General features: G+C 44.5%; 1 protein-coding gene across 4 annotated transcripts in view; it reads left to right on the forward strand.

Annotated features, from left to right (window-relative positions):
* The window catches only part of LOC147017168 (uncharacterized), a 120,613-nt gene that overhangs the window by 70,755 nt on the left and 31,794 nt on the right, over window positions 1-18,064 (forward strand). For all 4 annotated transcript variants that reach the window (XR_015049380.1, XM_085846601.1, XM_085846602.1 and 1 more), the window contains exons 12-16: window positions 10,530-11,032; window positions 11,342-11,804; window positions 13,564-13,806; window positions 14,555-15,066; window positions 17,432-17,843. Coding sequence is in view for 3 of the 4 variants with exons in the window: in XM_085846601.1 (XP_085702727.1) it covers window positions 10,530-11,032; window positions 11,342-11,804; window positions 13,564-13,806; window positions 14,555-15,066; window positions 17,432-17,843 (2,133 nt within the window). In the remaining variant the exon portion in view is untranslated. The remainder of the gene's footprint in view (window positions 1-10,529; window positions 11,033-11,341; window positions 11,805-13,563; window positions 13,807-14,554; window positions 15,067-17,431; window positions 17,844-18,064) is intronic.

The following is an 18,064-nucleotide window of genomic DNA, read 5'->3' on the forward strand; positions in this document are numbered from 1 at the left end:
ATACATATATCACTACAGCAATTGATTGAGCAAAGAGAATTATGTGAACACGGAAACTGGGGTTTCAAGCCACCTTGGCTTGAAACATTGTCAAATTGTTGTTGAACATTTGTCAAAAATGAAATAAACTGACTATATAGTCACTAAATTCATGGACCAGATGAAGGCTAACGGCTAGGGACATCGTAGAAAATAACATGAGGATATGAAATTCACCATCAATGGAACACAATGAAGGAATTGACTCTTCCCCTGCTGGTATAAGCATATGACCTCAGGTAGATGTATGGGGCTTGCCGTCCATGGTGTGGATTCGCACTTTGAGCCTGACCGTTTGCGCTGGGCAATGTTTCGACCACATGTCCATAGTGCAACTTGTTCCTGTGCCCATCTGCCTTCAGTTGAACAATATCACTGACACAAATGCTGTGTTTCTTGACCTGCCACTGCATACAGGGCTGCAAAGTCGGTTATTCTTTGTGCTATCATGACCAGAAGGTATTCACCAAATGCTGTACATGTCGCCACTGATGGTCGAAGATGTCCGTTGGATGGCAGAAATCGCTGGTAGTGCATGAAGAGGCATCGTCTTTATGTTAAGTAGTGCCGCTGGTGTCAACATTCCTGGCACGTCTGCATCTGTCGACACTCGGTACAAGTGGACGAGTATTGACAATAGCACATACATCTGCCAGGAAGGTAGTAAGGAGCTCGTGGGTTAAAGAAACTTTTGTCTCCAAGAGAATCGCGTCAAGGATTCTACGACGGACACTGATTATTCGTTCCCACACTCCACCCATATGCAACGTGTGAGGGGGAAGGGAGCGGGGGGGGGGGGGGGTTGAACTTCCACTTGGAGAGACTTGTTAAACGTGCTCCCAATAAACTGTTCATGCTTGGGAGCGAATATGGTTATGGAACGAAACTTCGGATCGTTAACCAACTCTACAGTACGCATAGTGGGTTTAATGGGTAATGCAGAATCCCAATGAAATCGCAGAAAGCCTCGGTGATCCTCACACATGTAGAAACAATGGGACATTTACTCTACGTCGGCCATAATGGTGATGGGTTCCTGTCCGAAGCGTATTGATACCCCGAGGAGACTATTGACGAGGTCTGGACCAGGAAATGGTACCTTATTTAGTGAGAAATGGCAATGGGTAGTACTGCCGTCAAACACCACACGAATATTTTCAGGTTTGCATGGATGGAACACAGCAAAATGAGGAAGATAGCATTGTGGTCATTTTGCCTCTGTTCCTGGTTCAAGAGGCTCAGCATGTCCTTTGGAAAAGAGTTTAGCCATGAAGTCCACATACTACTGTTTATGGACTGGTTTCTTATCCAGAAGCTTGCAAAGGGATTTTGATTGCAATGGGTCGATTGTCTGGAAGTTTTACATCATCTCTGAAAGGTAACGGAGCCACCTAATTGTCATTCCTGATTAATCCGTCCTCCATGATCGCAAGAAAACGGTTGTCTTCTATGCAGTGACCCGGCTTGTCATCATTCCTTGTTCACTGAAAGACGTCACGATGTGGCAGGATGACGTCCTTGATAGTGACATGATTAGGGTATGGTGAGCAGACTGATGGTCTTCCATTGTCGCAAATGTGGGTACGATAGGCCTCAACTCGCTCGGGTATGGATGCCATCTAGACATGCATCGTTAATTATCACCCATCCAAGGTCCATCCGCTGTGCCCATGGAGCATTGGGGGGTCCATTATGAGATTCTCTGACTAAGTAGTTGAAGATCATCTTGTCCAATTAGCAGCAAGATGGACGCTTCTGGGTCAGTTTCAGGAAACATTTCAGTGACAGGACGTATATGTAAGTGGAGCTTTGCGACCTCCGGTGTTGGAATCATGGAGGAATTACAATGAATAGTGTTGCACTCAGTTAGCTGCGGGAGTGGCAGGTGGACGGACGAGCCCATCGAGGGATTTGATGACTAGATTCCTGACATGCCAAGTAATGGTTGCCATAGTTCCAGAGCAGGTTTTGAGTTCACAGGGGACTAGATTATTTGGCACGTTGAAGTAGTCAGAGTTCGCTGCAGCCCAGAGAATGATTTGATTGGTCATCCAACAGAGCATAAGTTTTTTTCAGAAAGTTTTCAGGATTACCAGCGATGAATACTTTCACAAGACAGATTTTGTAACCAGACATTCCTCGAGATCCATTACCACCACAAATGTCCTTACACCTGTTATTCATCGAGGATCGCTCCTTGCCATGCTTTTGAAGCCCAACTGACTCTCTCAGGGTTCGAGTAATCCCTGGTAAATTTCCTCCCTGCCGGTCTGTCGAGGGTAGCACAACTGGCATTATGATGAAATGCTGAGCAATGACGGGTGCTGTCATAGTGAGACCAATGTAATTTTACTTGACACTCCTTGGCTGAATGGTTAGTTGACAGAGCACATCTGGGACCTATTTTCCATTGGTTAAGAAGGATGAATCCGGATTGCAATGTTTTTGCCTTGAATGTTCTGTGATGCGCAAGAGGATGTTTGGTCCTGTGAATAGGGCAGAATTGTTGCAGATCTTCTATTCGCTGAAGAGTGTGCTGATTTTCAAAAGGCGACACGGCTGCTGCAGTCGGTTTCTTGACAATATGTGGCAGCAATTCACCCGTGACCTCGGTCTTGCTTACTCCGACCCTTGGACAAGTGTCACTCGTGAAGGCACACATTCCGTTCTTCATGGTAGCTGAAGCTTTCATCTTAGTAGCTGGAGAATGTGATCCGTCATCATATCCTGAGGAAACCATCAGACTGCATTTTCAATCTTTACATTGCGCCGATGTGAGCATCAAAAATTGCGGAAAGGTGACATTGTGGGTTTCTTTATATTTGAAGGCCTCCCTCCTCCAACGATCCATGACATCAGGTGGAAGCTTTGCTATGATTGGTTTGAGGAACAGAGATGTATCCAAAGCTGGAAGTCCGGGAAGAGAACCATCATTTTGGCGGCCTCCATTTCCTCGATGGTGTCGCTAAACTTCTGCAAAGTTTTATGGTCATTAGGAGAGACTTGAGACAAAAGTTCCAGCTTGTTTTGCAATGATTGTGTAACTGCTTCCTTGCTGCCGAATCTCTCTTGAAGGTGATTCCAGACTTGCTCTAAACCGACGTCAGGGTTAGAAATGTAGACTTGGTTAAGATGTTCTACTAGTGCTTTGGATTCTAAACCATCAGCCATATGTTGAACCATGAAGTTAAGCTGTTCATCAGATACGAGCGGTACTCCTCTCTCTGATCATGCGCTGGAAGGCCACACACCATCCTCTGAATTTCGCAGACTTATCGTCAAACATAGAAATCCTATTTGAAACTGTCTCGACGAGACAAATGGTTTACACAGTCCTGCATGGCAGGCATCACTGTTGGCATGATTGATGGCTTGACTTCTCGATCCAATAGTGAATGGTGAGATGCTGGTAATGTTGTTGCCGGATGTGTGCTGCATGTCCTCACAGCATATGTGGGTACAGCACAGGTGTAGATTGATTTTGGTGAGAAATGACCCAATTGGTTGTCAGTTGCAATCCCACTGGATGGCGATCTAAGGTCAGTATACATGGTGGGATACCGAGCGGTCATAAGTGGAGCCGGGTTTGTGATCCATGAGTTCATTCGGGGGCACAGTGGGGTTGATATACAACTGTGATACATACCATTGGAGAAGGATGACGACACACAGGTTGTGTTCAAGGCATTAGTTGAAGTATGGGGAGTTGCATACAATAGACCAGGAGCTGGCATCATGTTATACCAAACAGACATAATTTGCCTGTTGGACACGTTTGATGTCGAGTTCTCCATGGATGCTGGTGCTGCAGTGTTGATGGCTGATGAAAAGAGGTCTGTCTGAAATGACACTGGTTTGAATAATGTAGCTGGGTCAGCAAATACCCGGGTATCTGCTGGAATACCTTCAGTATCATCTTCAGATAGAATGAATGGTGGCAAAAACATAGCATTCCTGGATAACGGCATTCCCACCTTCTCTGCAGGTGTAGGTAATCCAGCTACCGAAATGTTGGCAAATCCGCCCCAGCACAGTGTCAGACATCGCTTCCAAACGAGCCTGAGTCACAGCAGCTTCTTCGTCCCGCTTCAGCTGTTTAAGATCACTATGTTGCTGTGCTGCGGCCATCAATCATTGCATCTGTTGCTCTTCGAGTAGCAATCGAGCTTCGTCCGATTTTCATCTCATGGCAGCTCTAACAGAGGTCTCGGCTGCTTTTGCTTTGGCCTTCAACAAGAGTGAAGTCATGGAATTTTTGGACAAAACACGGGAGCTAGTGACAGACTGCGTATGAAGCGAGCTAGATATGGCTGCTCTTTTTCCTCCCGGCAGCAAGACGAGTGTGGTCAGGGTTTTTTTCAATCCTGGAATGGCCTACGTGTACTGATTCTTTGAATAAAGAATGCTCTAAACAGTTTATCCAACACTTGCAGAGGTTTAAATCACTTTTTCTTTCGTAAAAACACTCCAAGTGCGACGGTAAAAACCGTGCCTTTTCCACAAAGCCACACATCCCGCCAGACAGGGGAAGAGTCTCTCTCGCCCCTTCGCCAGCGGAGATGACATGACACAACACATGGGCGGAGCATAAATATGTATGACGCAAGAAATTGGCGGAGCAGGAATATGCATGAGGCAAGACGTGTGGAACATAAATATACATTTTACATTCAAACTTGGTTACATCACAGAGGGCGCTGAGGTGGATGGACGAGGGCAGAAAAAGAAATCCATGGTTGGAGAGCTGCCTGGTAGATTGCCGCAGGTTTAGATGCAACTCCTTGTGTGGGAGCATCACGTCATCTAACCCTCTCTTGAACTTGAGGTAACGCTCCATGACCGGATCGGCATCTAACAGCCTCTTGGTAATTGGCTGTATGTCCTACAGCATCTCACCTAGCAACTTGACCGTGAGTTTGGACCTCGACACTTCCTCCTCCTCCTCCTCCTCCTCCTCCTCCTCCTCCTCCTCCTCCTTGGAAACCTTGGTAATAGCTCCCAACTCCTCAGGCTCCATGTCATCAAAGCCTTCCCTCCCACCTGTCATTCCAACCCAACAATTTCATGCCTCTCCTCTATGTTGTGAATACCTCTGAAGTCCTTCATTGCCGAAGTTACATCATTCAAGTCACGTGCTTTGACTCTTCTGTCGCCAATTTTTCTGAGCCGCCCAGTCAATTGAATTTGAATTTAATTGCCAGTGGAAGAAAAATGTCCATGTTTTACATGGACAATCATAAAGAATGTGAATACATGATAAACAATGGCCATGGCGGTGTCGTGTTCGACTGCGGTGATGTCGAATCGGTCAAAATTTACATTCCGTACTGGAATATTACGTGCAGGACAACAGTTACAGGTTCAACCCGACAAGGGCACGGGGGACAGAATGCAGAAATGTTGTTCCATCCATGAAGCTTGCCTTTGCCAGCACGCACACACAGGTACAGCACAGCCACGCACGGTTTGTCGGTTACACGTCGTCATTGAGGACACACATTTTCTTAATTTACACTCTACCCCAAAAAAAAATTTTCAAGGTCATATGGAAGTCAAAAAAAAGTGCCAATCAAATTGGCAATTCCCAATTTCCATGGCAATGGAAGTCAAATTCCCTTGGCAATCGCTTTGTGATCACAGATATCTAGTTGGTTAGTGATAGTGTAAATAATGAATGGTAATAATTGTATACAATATGCCTGTTGCAATCGTGCAAATGAATTGCTCAACATTATTGTTAATTTTTCAATCCTTACTAGTGAATTACTCATCCTTGCTGAACAAAGCGAATGCCATCTAGATGCATTCAAAACTCAAGAGTGAGCACAGGCAATGCAATAAATACTGAATATAATTCCATCCAACAATTCCTAGAGAGCCCAGTCAAAGTGAAATTTGATTTGTAAATCATCCCACTTTGTTGAAAATTCAGCGAAAATACGATCGCCGGCAAAAACAAAATGTTGGTCATCACATGCGCGTGCTTGCACCTTTGGAGAAACATAGTTTTTTGTTTTGTTTTTTTATTTTTTTAACAGTGAAAAATCGCCAGAATATATTTGGGTACAAAAATAATTATCAAAAAGAAACCTTTGTGTTAATGTCAATGTACATACTGTTGTGGTGCCAGGTTCAGTGGCGAGGACGACCGCGAGATGGAGCAGTTGGGCTGTCTCCCACCAAACACCGGAATTGAACGTCGTAACCTTCGGATAACTCCGAAGGTCACAGGTCCCTTAGTGGACCGTGGACGCCAATATTTAGACGCCGTGAGGTAGGGTTAATTGTTTAATTCCAATTTACCTAAGTACCCACGCCGTCTAACTACCAGGGAAGCCACACCCTCGGTCGACTTTGTCCGAACTGAGTCGCTGTTACTGACTCGGATCCGTCGTAACCGAGCGGGGATTACCAAAGCCTGCCGGACCAAATGAACAATTTACGACACAAACGGCCTCCCTATTTCTCAAGCCCACACCATGCTGGGTCAATGATAGAAATGACAGGCAACGAGCTGGTACATTTAACACGGGGTTTATTTATAATGGAGAGAGGGAGACAAAGAGCAGAGTTACCCCAAATATAATCAAATGTACAATGATGCAAGGCACCATTTCTACTTAAAGACTGGGCGCGCGCACGCACACACACACACACACACACACACACACACACACACACACACACACACACACACACACACACACACACACACACACACACACACACACACACACACACACACACACACACACATCCAAAAAGAAATGGACCCCACCGGGTCTTTATTCGGTCCTCCAGCCGAGGAGGATAGTTCAGCTGGGGGGACAGAGTTCCATGGTGTACCTGGCCGCGTAGTGCGGCTTGCCGACCTGCCCCTGTGGAGCCCGGGATTCCTGGCGGGGAAGTCGGATGCTCCGACCACCAGCCCAACGCGCTCCAACACAAATCACCACAGTGGGACTCGAACCCGCACGGTCAGCTTCGCACCAAGCGCCGAGGAGAAAACCAGGGACGAAGACCGACAACCACGACAAGGAGCGCCCAGCCTGCCAGAACACGGGGGTGTCCGACCAACAACCTTTTCTCGCGCACTCGATTCTCTTCTGTTATGGCACTTCTCTCTTTTGTCGCTGAGTCGAGACATTCTTATTTCCCTGGGTGTTCTGGCTTCCCATTGGCTGGGGTGCGTGTGCGATGCTCGCCTTTCGCTCATTGGGCAGAGGAAACACTCCATGCCCTTTTTTGGAGCGGGTCTCCGATCTGAGGCGTTGGAGCCCACGTCTGTGCTCGACACGCATGCGCGTGAGGAAGGCCGATGGTGGCAGGAGCGAAGGAGGATGTTGTTGTTGGATATGAATTCGAACTAAAAAAATAACTCGCAGCGCACATACACTTAATCACCCAGTAAACATAGGGACAGGACCCTAACTATAAACACATACTTATCGAAATAACTGAACTGCGGGGACTCTGGCTGTTGTGTGCAAATGGCTGCCAGATTTGTAACAATACTGCCACATCTGCATACTTCCTTTGCAGAAAAGTATATGTGGACATCATAAGATTGGTTTAGTTTGAGGTGTTGTGTCCCATGGATTTGGTTTCTACATTTTCCCCACCTGCCGTTTATAATTTAATTTTCAATTTGTCGTTACCTCCGCCACTTAAGTTGGATGGTGGTTGTGCTTTCACCACTGTATGTCTGGTGTTGGCTTCATGGTTAGTGTGATGGTCTTTGGATCCTAGGGTCCTGAGTTCAAATCTTGCTCAGCTGTTGAATTAATACCAGGTGGGGTTAACTCGGCCTGTCATCCTTCTGAGGTCGGGAAAATGAGTGCCAGCTTGCTGGTATACTGTGTCGGAGTGGCGACCCATCCAGGATTGTGCCCAATAGCCAAGGAGACTGCTGAGGCAGCACCAACGCTCTGCACAGAGTATGGTTCCAATCTCCTTCTTTCACCCCTGTCTGTCTGTCAGCCAGATGTATCAAACTTGGACAAACTTTTGTGGACAGGTTGGGTGTGTGACGAGGATGAAATTATTAGATTTTAGTGAAATCCGGATACTAGAATTTACTAAGTGATCCTTCACCATTGAGAGATGGCGCCAAAAACGAAATGTAGCGCAATATCCCAAGTTGTGGATGGATTCGGATGAAACTTGATTGAAAGGTTGGGTGTGTGCCAAGGAAGAATTGATTCTCTTTTGATGAAGATCTGGATCTGACAATTTTCTGATTTCTTTAACTCTTCACCATAGAGAGATTGGGTCAAAAACGATATATAGCACGATATTTCAAAAAGCTGTGGATGATTACGACAACTTGGTGGATGAGTTGGTTCGATGACAAGAACAAGCCAATTATATTTTGGTTCAGGTCAGCAGATTCGGCCTATCATTGGGATACAAAACGTAAAGTGTTCATCCTGGCAGAGGTATGTGCTCTACACTACAGAGTGCTGTTGTAGTTTTTGTCACCCTGATGGTAAAATCCAATGCCTCGACAATTTTAGGTGCTTTAAAATATTTTTTGAGATTTTAGGCCTCAGGACAACTTATATGCAGAGATTCGAGTGGGAGGAGTTTCCAATTCAAGTGCAGAAATTTATTCTTTTTTTTTTTTTTTTTTTTGCAGAATTAATTTAAAATGGAATTTGGTTTTTTGGGGGAATGGAAAAGGTACAAAACTTGGTGGATTGCTCATAAAATTTGTAGCTATCGGGCATACCATAACGGGATTTTTTTTTTCCTGAAGATTGAATGGTGCAAGTTCTGTGGTTGATTGTGATCTGACTCTTGCCTTCAGGTGGCCTTCCAAGCCATTCCATATCAGATAGATTTGAGGCTCTAGCCTGGCCATTGCAGATTTTCAATGGGGGTTTCCTTGCGCCATTTTATCAGACAAATCACTTTGGCGAGGGGCATCGTCGTCCTTGCATGCAAAGGCCTTCACCATATTTTCTTATCGATGCTGGTGGTGAAGCTTTGTCCAAAATGTTATAATCTCTTTTGCACTGAAACTCGGTGCTGATTGAAGGGGCACTCCCATCCCTCCACACCATCTAGTATGTCATGTGCATGGAGGGTTCATACCTATTTTGTTGCATTTCTGGATGGAGTGTTCAGGGAAGGAGACAGACTAACTTTATGAAATTGTGCTTTCCTGTTGGGAGGATAGGCTGAATGAATCATTTGTGTTGCATTTGTGTCGATATTCTTTTAAATGACAGCAAAAGGGGTGAAATCCTTTTTCCTTTCTTTTTTTTTGGGGGGGGGGGGAGGGGTGGAGTTGCTCTACTTTTTCATCTTTTATTATTATTCCCCCCCCCCCCATACACTTGTACCTTGTCTTGGCACTGCATGGTACTCACCTTAACCATTTCTCCCCATTTTTACTGCTGTGAATTTTCTTCTTTGTCATGAATTGATCCAACTGGATCCTCCATTCCCCCTGCCACCATATTCTCGTTGGCTGAAGCCACCAAAAACGTCTTCCATCTCACCCTGCTAAAAATAACATTATCTTTTGAAAATCCTGCCATTTCTTGCTCTTTGAAAAAGGCAGGTAAAAAAGTACCTCATTATAGTCCATAGGAGTACCCTGGAAAGCTCCACTGTGCTTGTCTGTGGCATATTACCTGGTTGGGCTGGGAGTCTCATGGCCGCAGCCCAATCAAGGCATAATACCTGGTTGCAAAGATTGGGGAAAACATTATTGAGTCTGTGCTCATTTGAAGCTTCCTTGTTTATACAATGGGATATACAACACCTTTTTAGAGTACTTGCTGCTTTGCTGTGTGGGAATGCCAATTGAGAGGTACATTTCAACTTGTTTTTGTCGTTCTCGATACTCCTGGTCCATCCATCCATTGGGACCATACTCTATGCAGAGCATTGGTGCTGCTTAAGCAGTTTCCTTGGCTGTTGGGCGCAATCCTGGATGGGTCACCACTCCAACACGGGTTACCAGCAAGCTGGCACTCATTTTGCAGACCTCGGAAGGATGACGGGCGAAGTCAACCCCACCTGGTATTAATTCAACAGAAAAAGGGGAATTTGAACTCAGGATCCTTGGATCCCAAGCCCACCATCCTAACCATTAAGCCAACACCTGGCATATACTCCTGGTGATCTGGTACATAGCCAGAAAAAGACCCTGGCAACATGGGTTATTACATGAAAAATTATTGCTTGACACAATTCGGTCAATTACCCAATTAGTGGGATTGTGACTTTAATTGCAGGATACCCAATGTCTGTTGCCCAAGATTGCAACATTTGCAAGGTTCATAATAGCCGTGCAACTCATTCAATCAAAGCTTGTAAACAAGACGGTTTGATTCCTTTGCATTAAAGTGTATATATTTTTTTTTTAACTCTTTTTCTTCTTTTTATCATTATCCATTTACCCTTGCTTTGAAATGTACCATTTCTACCAGCTTATTGCCATTGTTTTTTTTATCTTTCCATTTTGGCACGCTCCTCAGCTTTAACAGTTCTATGATGATTCAATCAGAGCTTCTGAATCTCAAGTACAGTGCTATATTGCACGCTGAGCCTTGCTCTGAAGATGAGTTTGTCATCGAGGAAGAAACGGAAAATAATCATTTCTCCTTTTTGCCTCTGCTTGGCTCTGTACATCACTGCCACCAGATGTCCTCAGTGTCTGTTTCGAGCAATGAACACGATGATTCCATAATACAAAGTGAATGCACAAATAAAAAAATAGAGCAAACAAATACCACGAAGCATGCTCCAAAGAAGAGTGGGAAGAATAGCAATGACCTGCAGAAAGCCAAACTCACAACCAGGTCTTCTGCGATTGCAAAGCCAACCTCGTTAGACCTGAAAGCTGGAATTGAAGTTGAGCATTTACCAAGAAAGAAACGAGTAACAGCTGGTGATTCGAAAGTTGTGGCTGCTGCAAAATCTTGGACAACAGGGAGCACTGTGAGCGTGCCGGACAATCGAGAGGCTCCTGGCTGTGCTGGTAAGAATGTAATATTGCTGATTATTCTTAACTTGGACTGTTCTTATGGCTTCCAAGGCTTGTGCTTGCATATAGGAAAAGGAAGTTGAGATATTTATGCATTTTTAAATGACTACAGAGTAATGATCAAAGGTGTATGGGATTTGAACGTACGATCACAGTTTAATGACGCATTTGCTGAGATTGAAACAAACAAGACAGCCCCCCCCCGGCATATCCGAAATACATTTCTTCATTGACCTTTTTTGCTTTCGTTTTGATTGTTCATCTTCTTTTTTGTTTTCTTCTCATTCCATGTCTCCTTTTTAGCAAAGAAAAGAAAGAAGAATGTGTCATATAACAATGACGACAAGAATGGAAGCCAAGATGATGAGACTGGATTACAGAGAAAGCAAAAGTCTCAACAGATGCAAAAATCTGTGCGTAGTAAAAAGTTAGAAACTTGTGTGACGCGAAGTACTACTGCAAGGGTATTATCTCCCTTCGAAAAAACCTGTCCCACCCAAAATTTGATTCCCAATAATAATTCACTTCAACCGAGTTCACCCCCCGATGAACCATCACCTTCCCAACGCAAACGCCAGGTGTCGAGTTACCAGCACTTAGCTCGCCAGGCCTCACCTTCCAAGCAATCGAAGCGCGTGCCCGATCGCCTGGCCTCCCCGTCACGAAGCTCGCCTGATCGCCTTGCTAAAACTAGGCGTCCACAGGGAAAAAGGAAGGACACGGAACTTGGCGAGAAATCTTGCGTCGAGTCAGTGCGTGGCCAAAGGTTGGTCGTTTTTATTTCAACACCTATGCTCCACATTAGCATTCATTTTAGCTCCCATCCACCATTCTCTGTCATTGCAACATTTTGCTCATTGATATGGGCCCTTCTTTTTTTTGTGTGCAATATCTCCTCTTTGCCCATGTGTACTTCCCATTGCAACTCAGCAGAGATTTCCCATCCCACAACGGAGTGGAAAACTGTCTTGGATTAATTATCCATAAAATGGAAATCTATTCTTCGTTAAGGCTGCTGTAGCCTTGAAACATTCATTACTTTTTGTGAATGCCCTGACACTCTGACAAGAGTATGAGCACATCCCTCTCCCTCCATTACATGATGTAGCTCTTTATCATTGGCAATTTTAAATCTTGCATATCCTGTTTTTTTTTATGATCCTCTGGCAATGTGAGAAGAGAGAAACACTGCTCAACCACTTTTTCACCACCCTCAATGCAATGGCATACACACCACACAATGGACAACAACCCCTACCTCAGCTGTAGGAACTCCATATTATAATACGATATAATAATATGCAGCCATATTATAATACGAGTTCCCTTTCAAGGAACTCCAACACAGAATAATGCCATAACCCCATCCAGCACGCACGATGGTGGCCAACCCATGGTTGCTTATCCATGCTCTTTCATTTTTAAATGCCGAGCTTCAAGCAAGGAAGAAGCACATACCATTTATTTATTTATTTCTCTTAATTAAGTATCTGTTTTGATTTGACTTGGTCATTGCTGGGTTCCAACCACCGACCTCCCACACTCGGACACGGTCTAACCATTACTCCCCTATCCCAGCAAGCGATGCTTTAGATATTGTCCATGGTCTCTTTATTACCTCTGACACCAAAGATGGACGGAGGTTGTGTTTTCAACCCTGTTTGACTGTTTGTTAGTGAGCAGAATGATCTCAAAAAGGTATGGACCAATTCAGACTAAACTTGGTGCACATGTTGGGTGTGTGATAAGGACGAATCCATTCAGTTTTGATGACGATTCCGATCCAGATATCAAAAGTTAAGTGATTCTTCATCTTTGAGAAATAAGGCCAATAACAATACGTAACACTATTTCTAGAAGTTGTGGATGAGTTTTGACAAAACTTGGTGGATGAGTTGGTTAGGTTACAAGAACGAGCTGATTCGACATTTTCGTTCTGGCCTGTCGGCGGGATATGAAACCTAAACTGTTCAGCCTGGTGGAGGTATATGCTCGACCTAGTGGCGTTCTAGTTTAGTTATCCTCCCTGTATTTTGAAAAGAATGGGGGAATATTGTAATTGACTCTGTCATTCTGTCTCCTCTGAAATGGTTGGGCAGAAATTTACCAAACTTGGTAGTTAGGATCACCACGTGGCACAACGTTGCACGAGTGGCATCATTATTGGTCGCCTCATTTGGAGGGGTCATTCTGTCTCCTCTGAAATGGTTGGGCAGAAATTTACCAAACTTGGTAGTTAGGATCACCACGTGGCACAAAGTTGCACGAGTGGCATCATTATTGGTCCTGCCTCATTTGGAGGGATCAAAAGGTCAAATACCAAAAAAAATGCAATCACGGACACATTTTAAAATGAACTTTGTATATGCAATCATGATGCCTGAAATATGCCGCGGTTTTATGGATTTGATCCCCATTGGGTGCGGACTGAGGGTCATAGGGGTCAAAACTGAAAAATACATGTTTTACCTCAAAATGATATACTTGCTCATTCCTGGCAATAACTTTTTTTTCCCTTCAAACAGTGATAACTCGAGCATCCCTAATCAGAGGGTTCTTCAAAAGCGAGCCAGGTCAACTGTGAAGGCTGGTGTTCAGAAATCCAAAGGTCAGAGGAAGGACAAAGAAGGGTTTAACTACCATCCCAATCAAAAGCAACAGAAGGCGAGCTCTTCAGAGGTTTTTGAAGAAGAGAAACGGGAAGAGGAGATGTATTTGTTGAGCACCAGTTCTGTGCCCATGGATGAAAATACTGATTTGGAGTCTGAGTAAGTCGATCTGAGACGAGGCATTCCCCACCCATGCTCATGATTTTGTTTTCCCTCATGTCTTCATCTTTCTCTTTGCATGTGATGAAAATGTTGTTTCTTACTGGTCCCTTTTCACACCCTCCCATCTGCTAGCAGGCCTCCATTGTATTTTGTATTAACAAACCTGACGATATGGGAGTAGCTATTTTAATTACCTCCACTACCAAAGACGTGCGGAGGTTATGTTTTCATCGCTGTTTGTTTGTCTGACTGTCTGTGAGCAGGATATCTCGATAAGTTATGGATGGATTTGGATGAAATTTGGTGGGCTGGTTGATGTGTGACAAGGACGAATTGATTTGATTTTGGTGAAGATCTGGTTCTGGATGAGATTTTTTTTTTTATACATTAATTTATTTTATCTTATGAGAGTTTCTCCACCATCGAGAGATGGGGGTGAAAAACAGTATAAAGCACGATATTTCTAAAAGTTGTGCACGGATTATGACAGAACTTAGTGGATGAGTTTGGTTGGTGACACGAACAAGCAAATTTAATTTTTGGTTGAGGTCTGAATCCAGATCTGGATCTATCAGTGGAATACAAAATGAAAACTGTTTGGCCTGGTGGAGGTATGCGCTCTACCAAGTGCTGTTCTTATCTTATTTCTGTCATTGATCAGTTAACCTTGTTTTGTAATCTACCATCTTTACCAGCTTATTGCCATTGTATTTTTCTAATCCTTCCATTTTGATACCCCACTTAGCTTTAACAGTTCTGTGACTCAGTCAGAGGATACAAAGCTCGAGTACAGCACCGTATTGCAGGTTGAACCCTGCTCTGAAGATGAGTTTGTCATCATGGATGACACGGAAGAAAATAATTTCTGCATTTCAACTCTGCCCGGCTCTTTAAATCACTGCAACCCGCTCTCCTCTTCAGTGTCTGTTTCGAGCAATGGACATGATGGTTCCATAATACAAAGAGAATGCACAAATAAAAAAGCAAAGCAAGCAAATACCACGAAGCATGTTCCAAAGAAGAGTGGGAAGAATTGCAAGAGTGTGAAGAAAGCCAAACTCACAAGTGTGACAACCAGGTCTTCTGCGGTTGCAAAGCCAACCTCATTAGACCTGAAAGCTGGTGATGAAATTGAGCATTTACCAAGAAAGAAACGAGTAACATCTGGCAATTCGAACGTTGTGGCTGATGAAAAATCTTGGAAAACAGGGAGCACTGTGAGTGTGCGGAACAATCGAGAGGCTCCTGGCAGTGCTGGTAAGAATGTAATCCTGCTGATTGTTCCTAACTTGGACTGTTCTTATGGCTTCCAAGGCTTGTGCTTGCATATAGCAAAAGGAAATTGAGATATTTATGCATTTTTAAATGAATATAGGATTTGAACCTGGGATCACAGTTTAATGAAGCATTTACTTAGATTCCAACAAACAAGACAATGCCCCCACTCAAATAAAAAAAAATGGGGGCAATACCCCTGGGCACTCACCTAGTAGAATAATGATACTGAGGAGGAAGTCAACGTGGGACGAAATCGGCAAAATGTACTAATGAAGGTGTGTGTGTGTGTGTGTGTGTGTGTGTGTGTGTGTGTGTGTGTGTGTGTGTGTGTGTGTGTGTGTGTGTGTGTGTGTGTGTGTGTGTGTGTGTGTGTGTTGTTATGGTTGTTGGGGTAGATGGAGGAATTTAATAGTAAAGTTAGGATTGAATAGAGCTGTTTGGTCCGTGGACGTGTAGGAGACATCTCGATGTAATTGAGTAGGGAAACTGTGAGCTAAAGTCTTAGGTGTCACGACACGGGGGGGGGGGGGGGTGCGGTGTTAATTCGATGGGGATTGGGAAAAGTTCCCCCAGTATGTGATTGCCCCCCTGTAACCTATTCCTACATTTTTGCATTTACAAGTGAGCCAAATGTGCTGAGTAGGCAGAAGTCCCGCCTCCAAGGGTGACAGTGGGCGAAGTCACGCCCCCGAGGAGGAAACAGAGGTTCGGTGTGACTTCAGTCAGGGTTGAGTTCAGGGAAGGAACGCATGAGTGTAGAGTGGGGGGGGGGGTGCACCTGGTCGAGAGAGAACGTAGCTAGGAGATGGCCTATAAAAAGGGCTTCACGGCTGGCTTTCCTTCGACGCATGAAGAAGACTGCATAATTCTTGTATTCGTGCTGATGCAATTTGGCTCATGTGATGAAGCAAGACGCTGGCCTTTGGCTCTTGGTTGGGTCGTGAGGAACAGACCCTGAGCCCCGTGTATGTCAAATAGCGGGTCGGTGATGACTATCGACGCACGAAGCAGCTGCAAGGGGTCTCTGAGCCTTGGTGTTGAATACCGCTCACAAATTGCTTGACATACATTTGTCCCACTGCAAGAGAGTGACTTGGTGCCATTTTGCGCGTGTCTACACGTGCGAATGGAATTCCATGTTCTACAAAGACCCTCTCTGGACAAAGCTAAGTGCCAGAATAAAGGAGGGATTTTCTTTTATTTCTTTTCCCCTTGTCTGTATTTAAGTCTGTGTGAAGAGGCACCTCAATTTAGACTTTGGGATTAATTTACCTCACTTGTGATTATATTCTGATTATTGTCCTTTGTAAATGTTTGTCTACTTTCATTACATGTGTTCATTTTAAGTCGCTATATCAGTGTATTTGTCATGGGGTTTGAGTATACCCCCCCCCCCGAGCTGTGCTTCCCCGTGCCCCCGTCACACCGCCAATGCCCTATGCCCTTCCGACGCGCATGATAATCTCCGAGGATCAACGTGTGCACCTCCTAATAAGGAAAGACGCTCGACCATCTGGGCTGGTGGTGCTGACCGCCCGTTACCACAAATTGGGTCGAAGGAGATTAACCTCGGCCGCCACGACCTCTCTCTCTCTCTCTCTCTCTCTCTCTCTCTCTCTCTCTCTCTCTCTCTCTCTCTCTCTCTCTCTCACTCACTCACTCACTCACTCACTCACTCACTCACTCACTCACTCACTCACTCACTCACTCACTCACTCACTCACTCACTCACTCACTCACTCACTCACTCACTCACTCACTCTATTTTTTCAATAACGTGAACAAACTTTGATACGTCACGGGTGATGAAGGTTGTAGTCAAGTTTCATCGAAATTGTGTGTGCAGTTTCAAAGAAGAAAGGAAATACATACTTTGGGGGGGCAACCCCCCCCTCAACCGACCCCCTTAAACCCCGTTTTTTAATGTTGATACGTCACTGGTGATAAGGGTGGTGATCAAGTTTCATCGGAATTGTGTGTGTTTGAGAAGAAAGCAAATACCTCTTATGGGGGCAAACCCTTCTCACTACCCCCCTCCCCTAGATCCCCTTTGGGCTTGTTTTTTGTTGTTGGTGTTGTTAATTTTTTTTATAATGCCATGCAGAAACTTTGGTATATACAGCGTGATGAAGGATGTGGTAAAGTTTCATCGAAATCTTATGTGTAGTTTCAGAGAAGTAGTTGCAAGTATTTACAGACTGACTGACGGACGGACGACGCAGCTTCCCATAAGCTACCCAGAACTACGTTCCAGGTGAGCTAATAAGGCTGTTCTACATTGACCTTTTTTGCTTTGATTGATAGTCTTCTTTTTTGTTTTCCTCATTCCACCTTTCCTTTTCAGCAAAGAAAAGAAAGAAGAATGTGTCACATACCGATGACAGCAAGAATGCAAGCCAAGATGCTGTGACTGGATTACAGAGAAAGCAAAAGTCTCAACAGTTACAAAGACCTTTGCGTAGTAAAAAGTTAGAAACTTGTGTGACACAAAGTACTGCAAGAGTATCATCTCCCTTCGAAGAAACCTGTCCCACCCAAAATTTGATTCCCAATAATGATTCCTTTCAACCTCGTTCACCCCCCGACCAACGCAAACGCCAGGTGTCAAATTTCCAACACTTTGCTCAGAAGGAGAGGCCTGGTGAGCTATCGAAACGCTCGCCCGATCGCCTTGCCAAAACTAGACATTTGCAGAGAAAAAGGAAGGACACGGAACTCGGCGAGAACTCTCTCGTCGAGGCGATATGTGATCAAAGGTTGGTCAATTTCTTTCAACATTTATGCACCACCTTTGCATTCAATTTAGCTCCCATCCACCATTTCCTCTCCTTGCAACATTTTGCTCAACATGAGTCCAATTTGTTGTTGTTTTTTTTGTGTGCAATTTCTCTTTAACCTCCATCCTCCATCCTCCATCCATCCACCCATGAGTGGCTTGGTGGTTGAGTTGGTAAAGTGTTGATGCATTGCCCTTACC

Source organism: Eptatretus burgeri, chromosome 11 (assembly GCF_056783735.1).
Source record: "Eptatretus burgeri isolate ZD-2024b chromosome 11, Ebu_testis_v1, whole genome shotgun sequence".
Classification (NCBI taxonomy): Eukaryota; Metazoa; Chordata; class Myxini; order Myxiniformes; family Myxinidae; genus Eptatretus; species Eptatretus burgeri.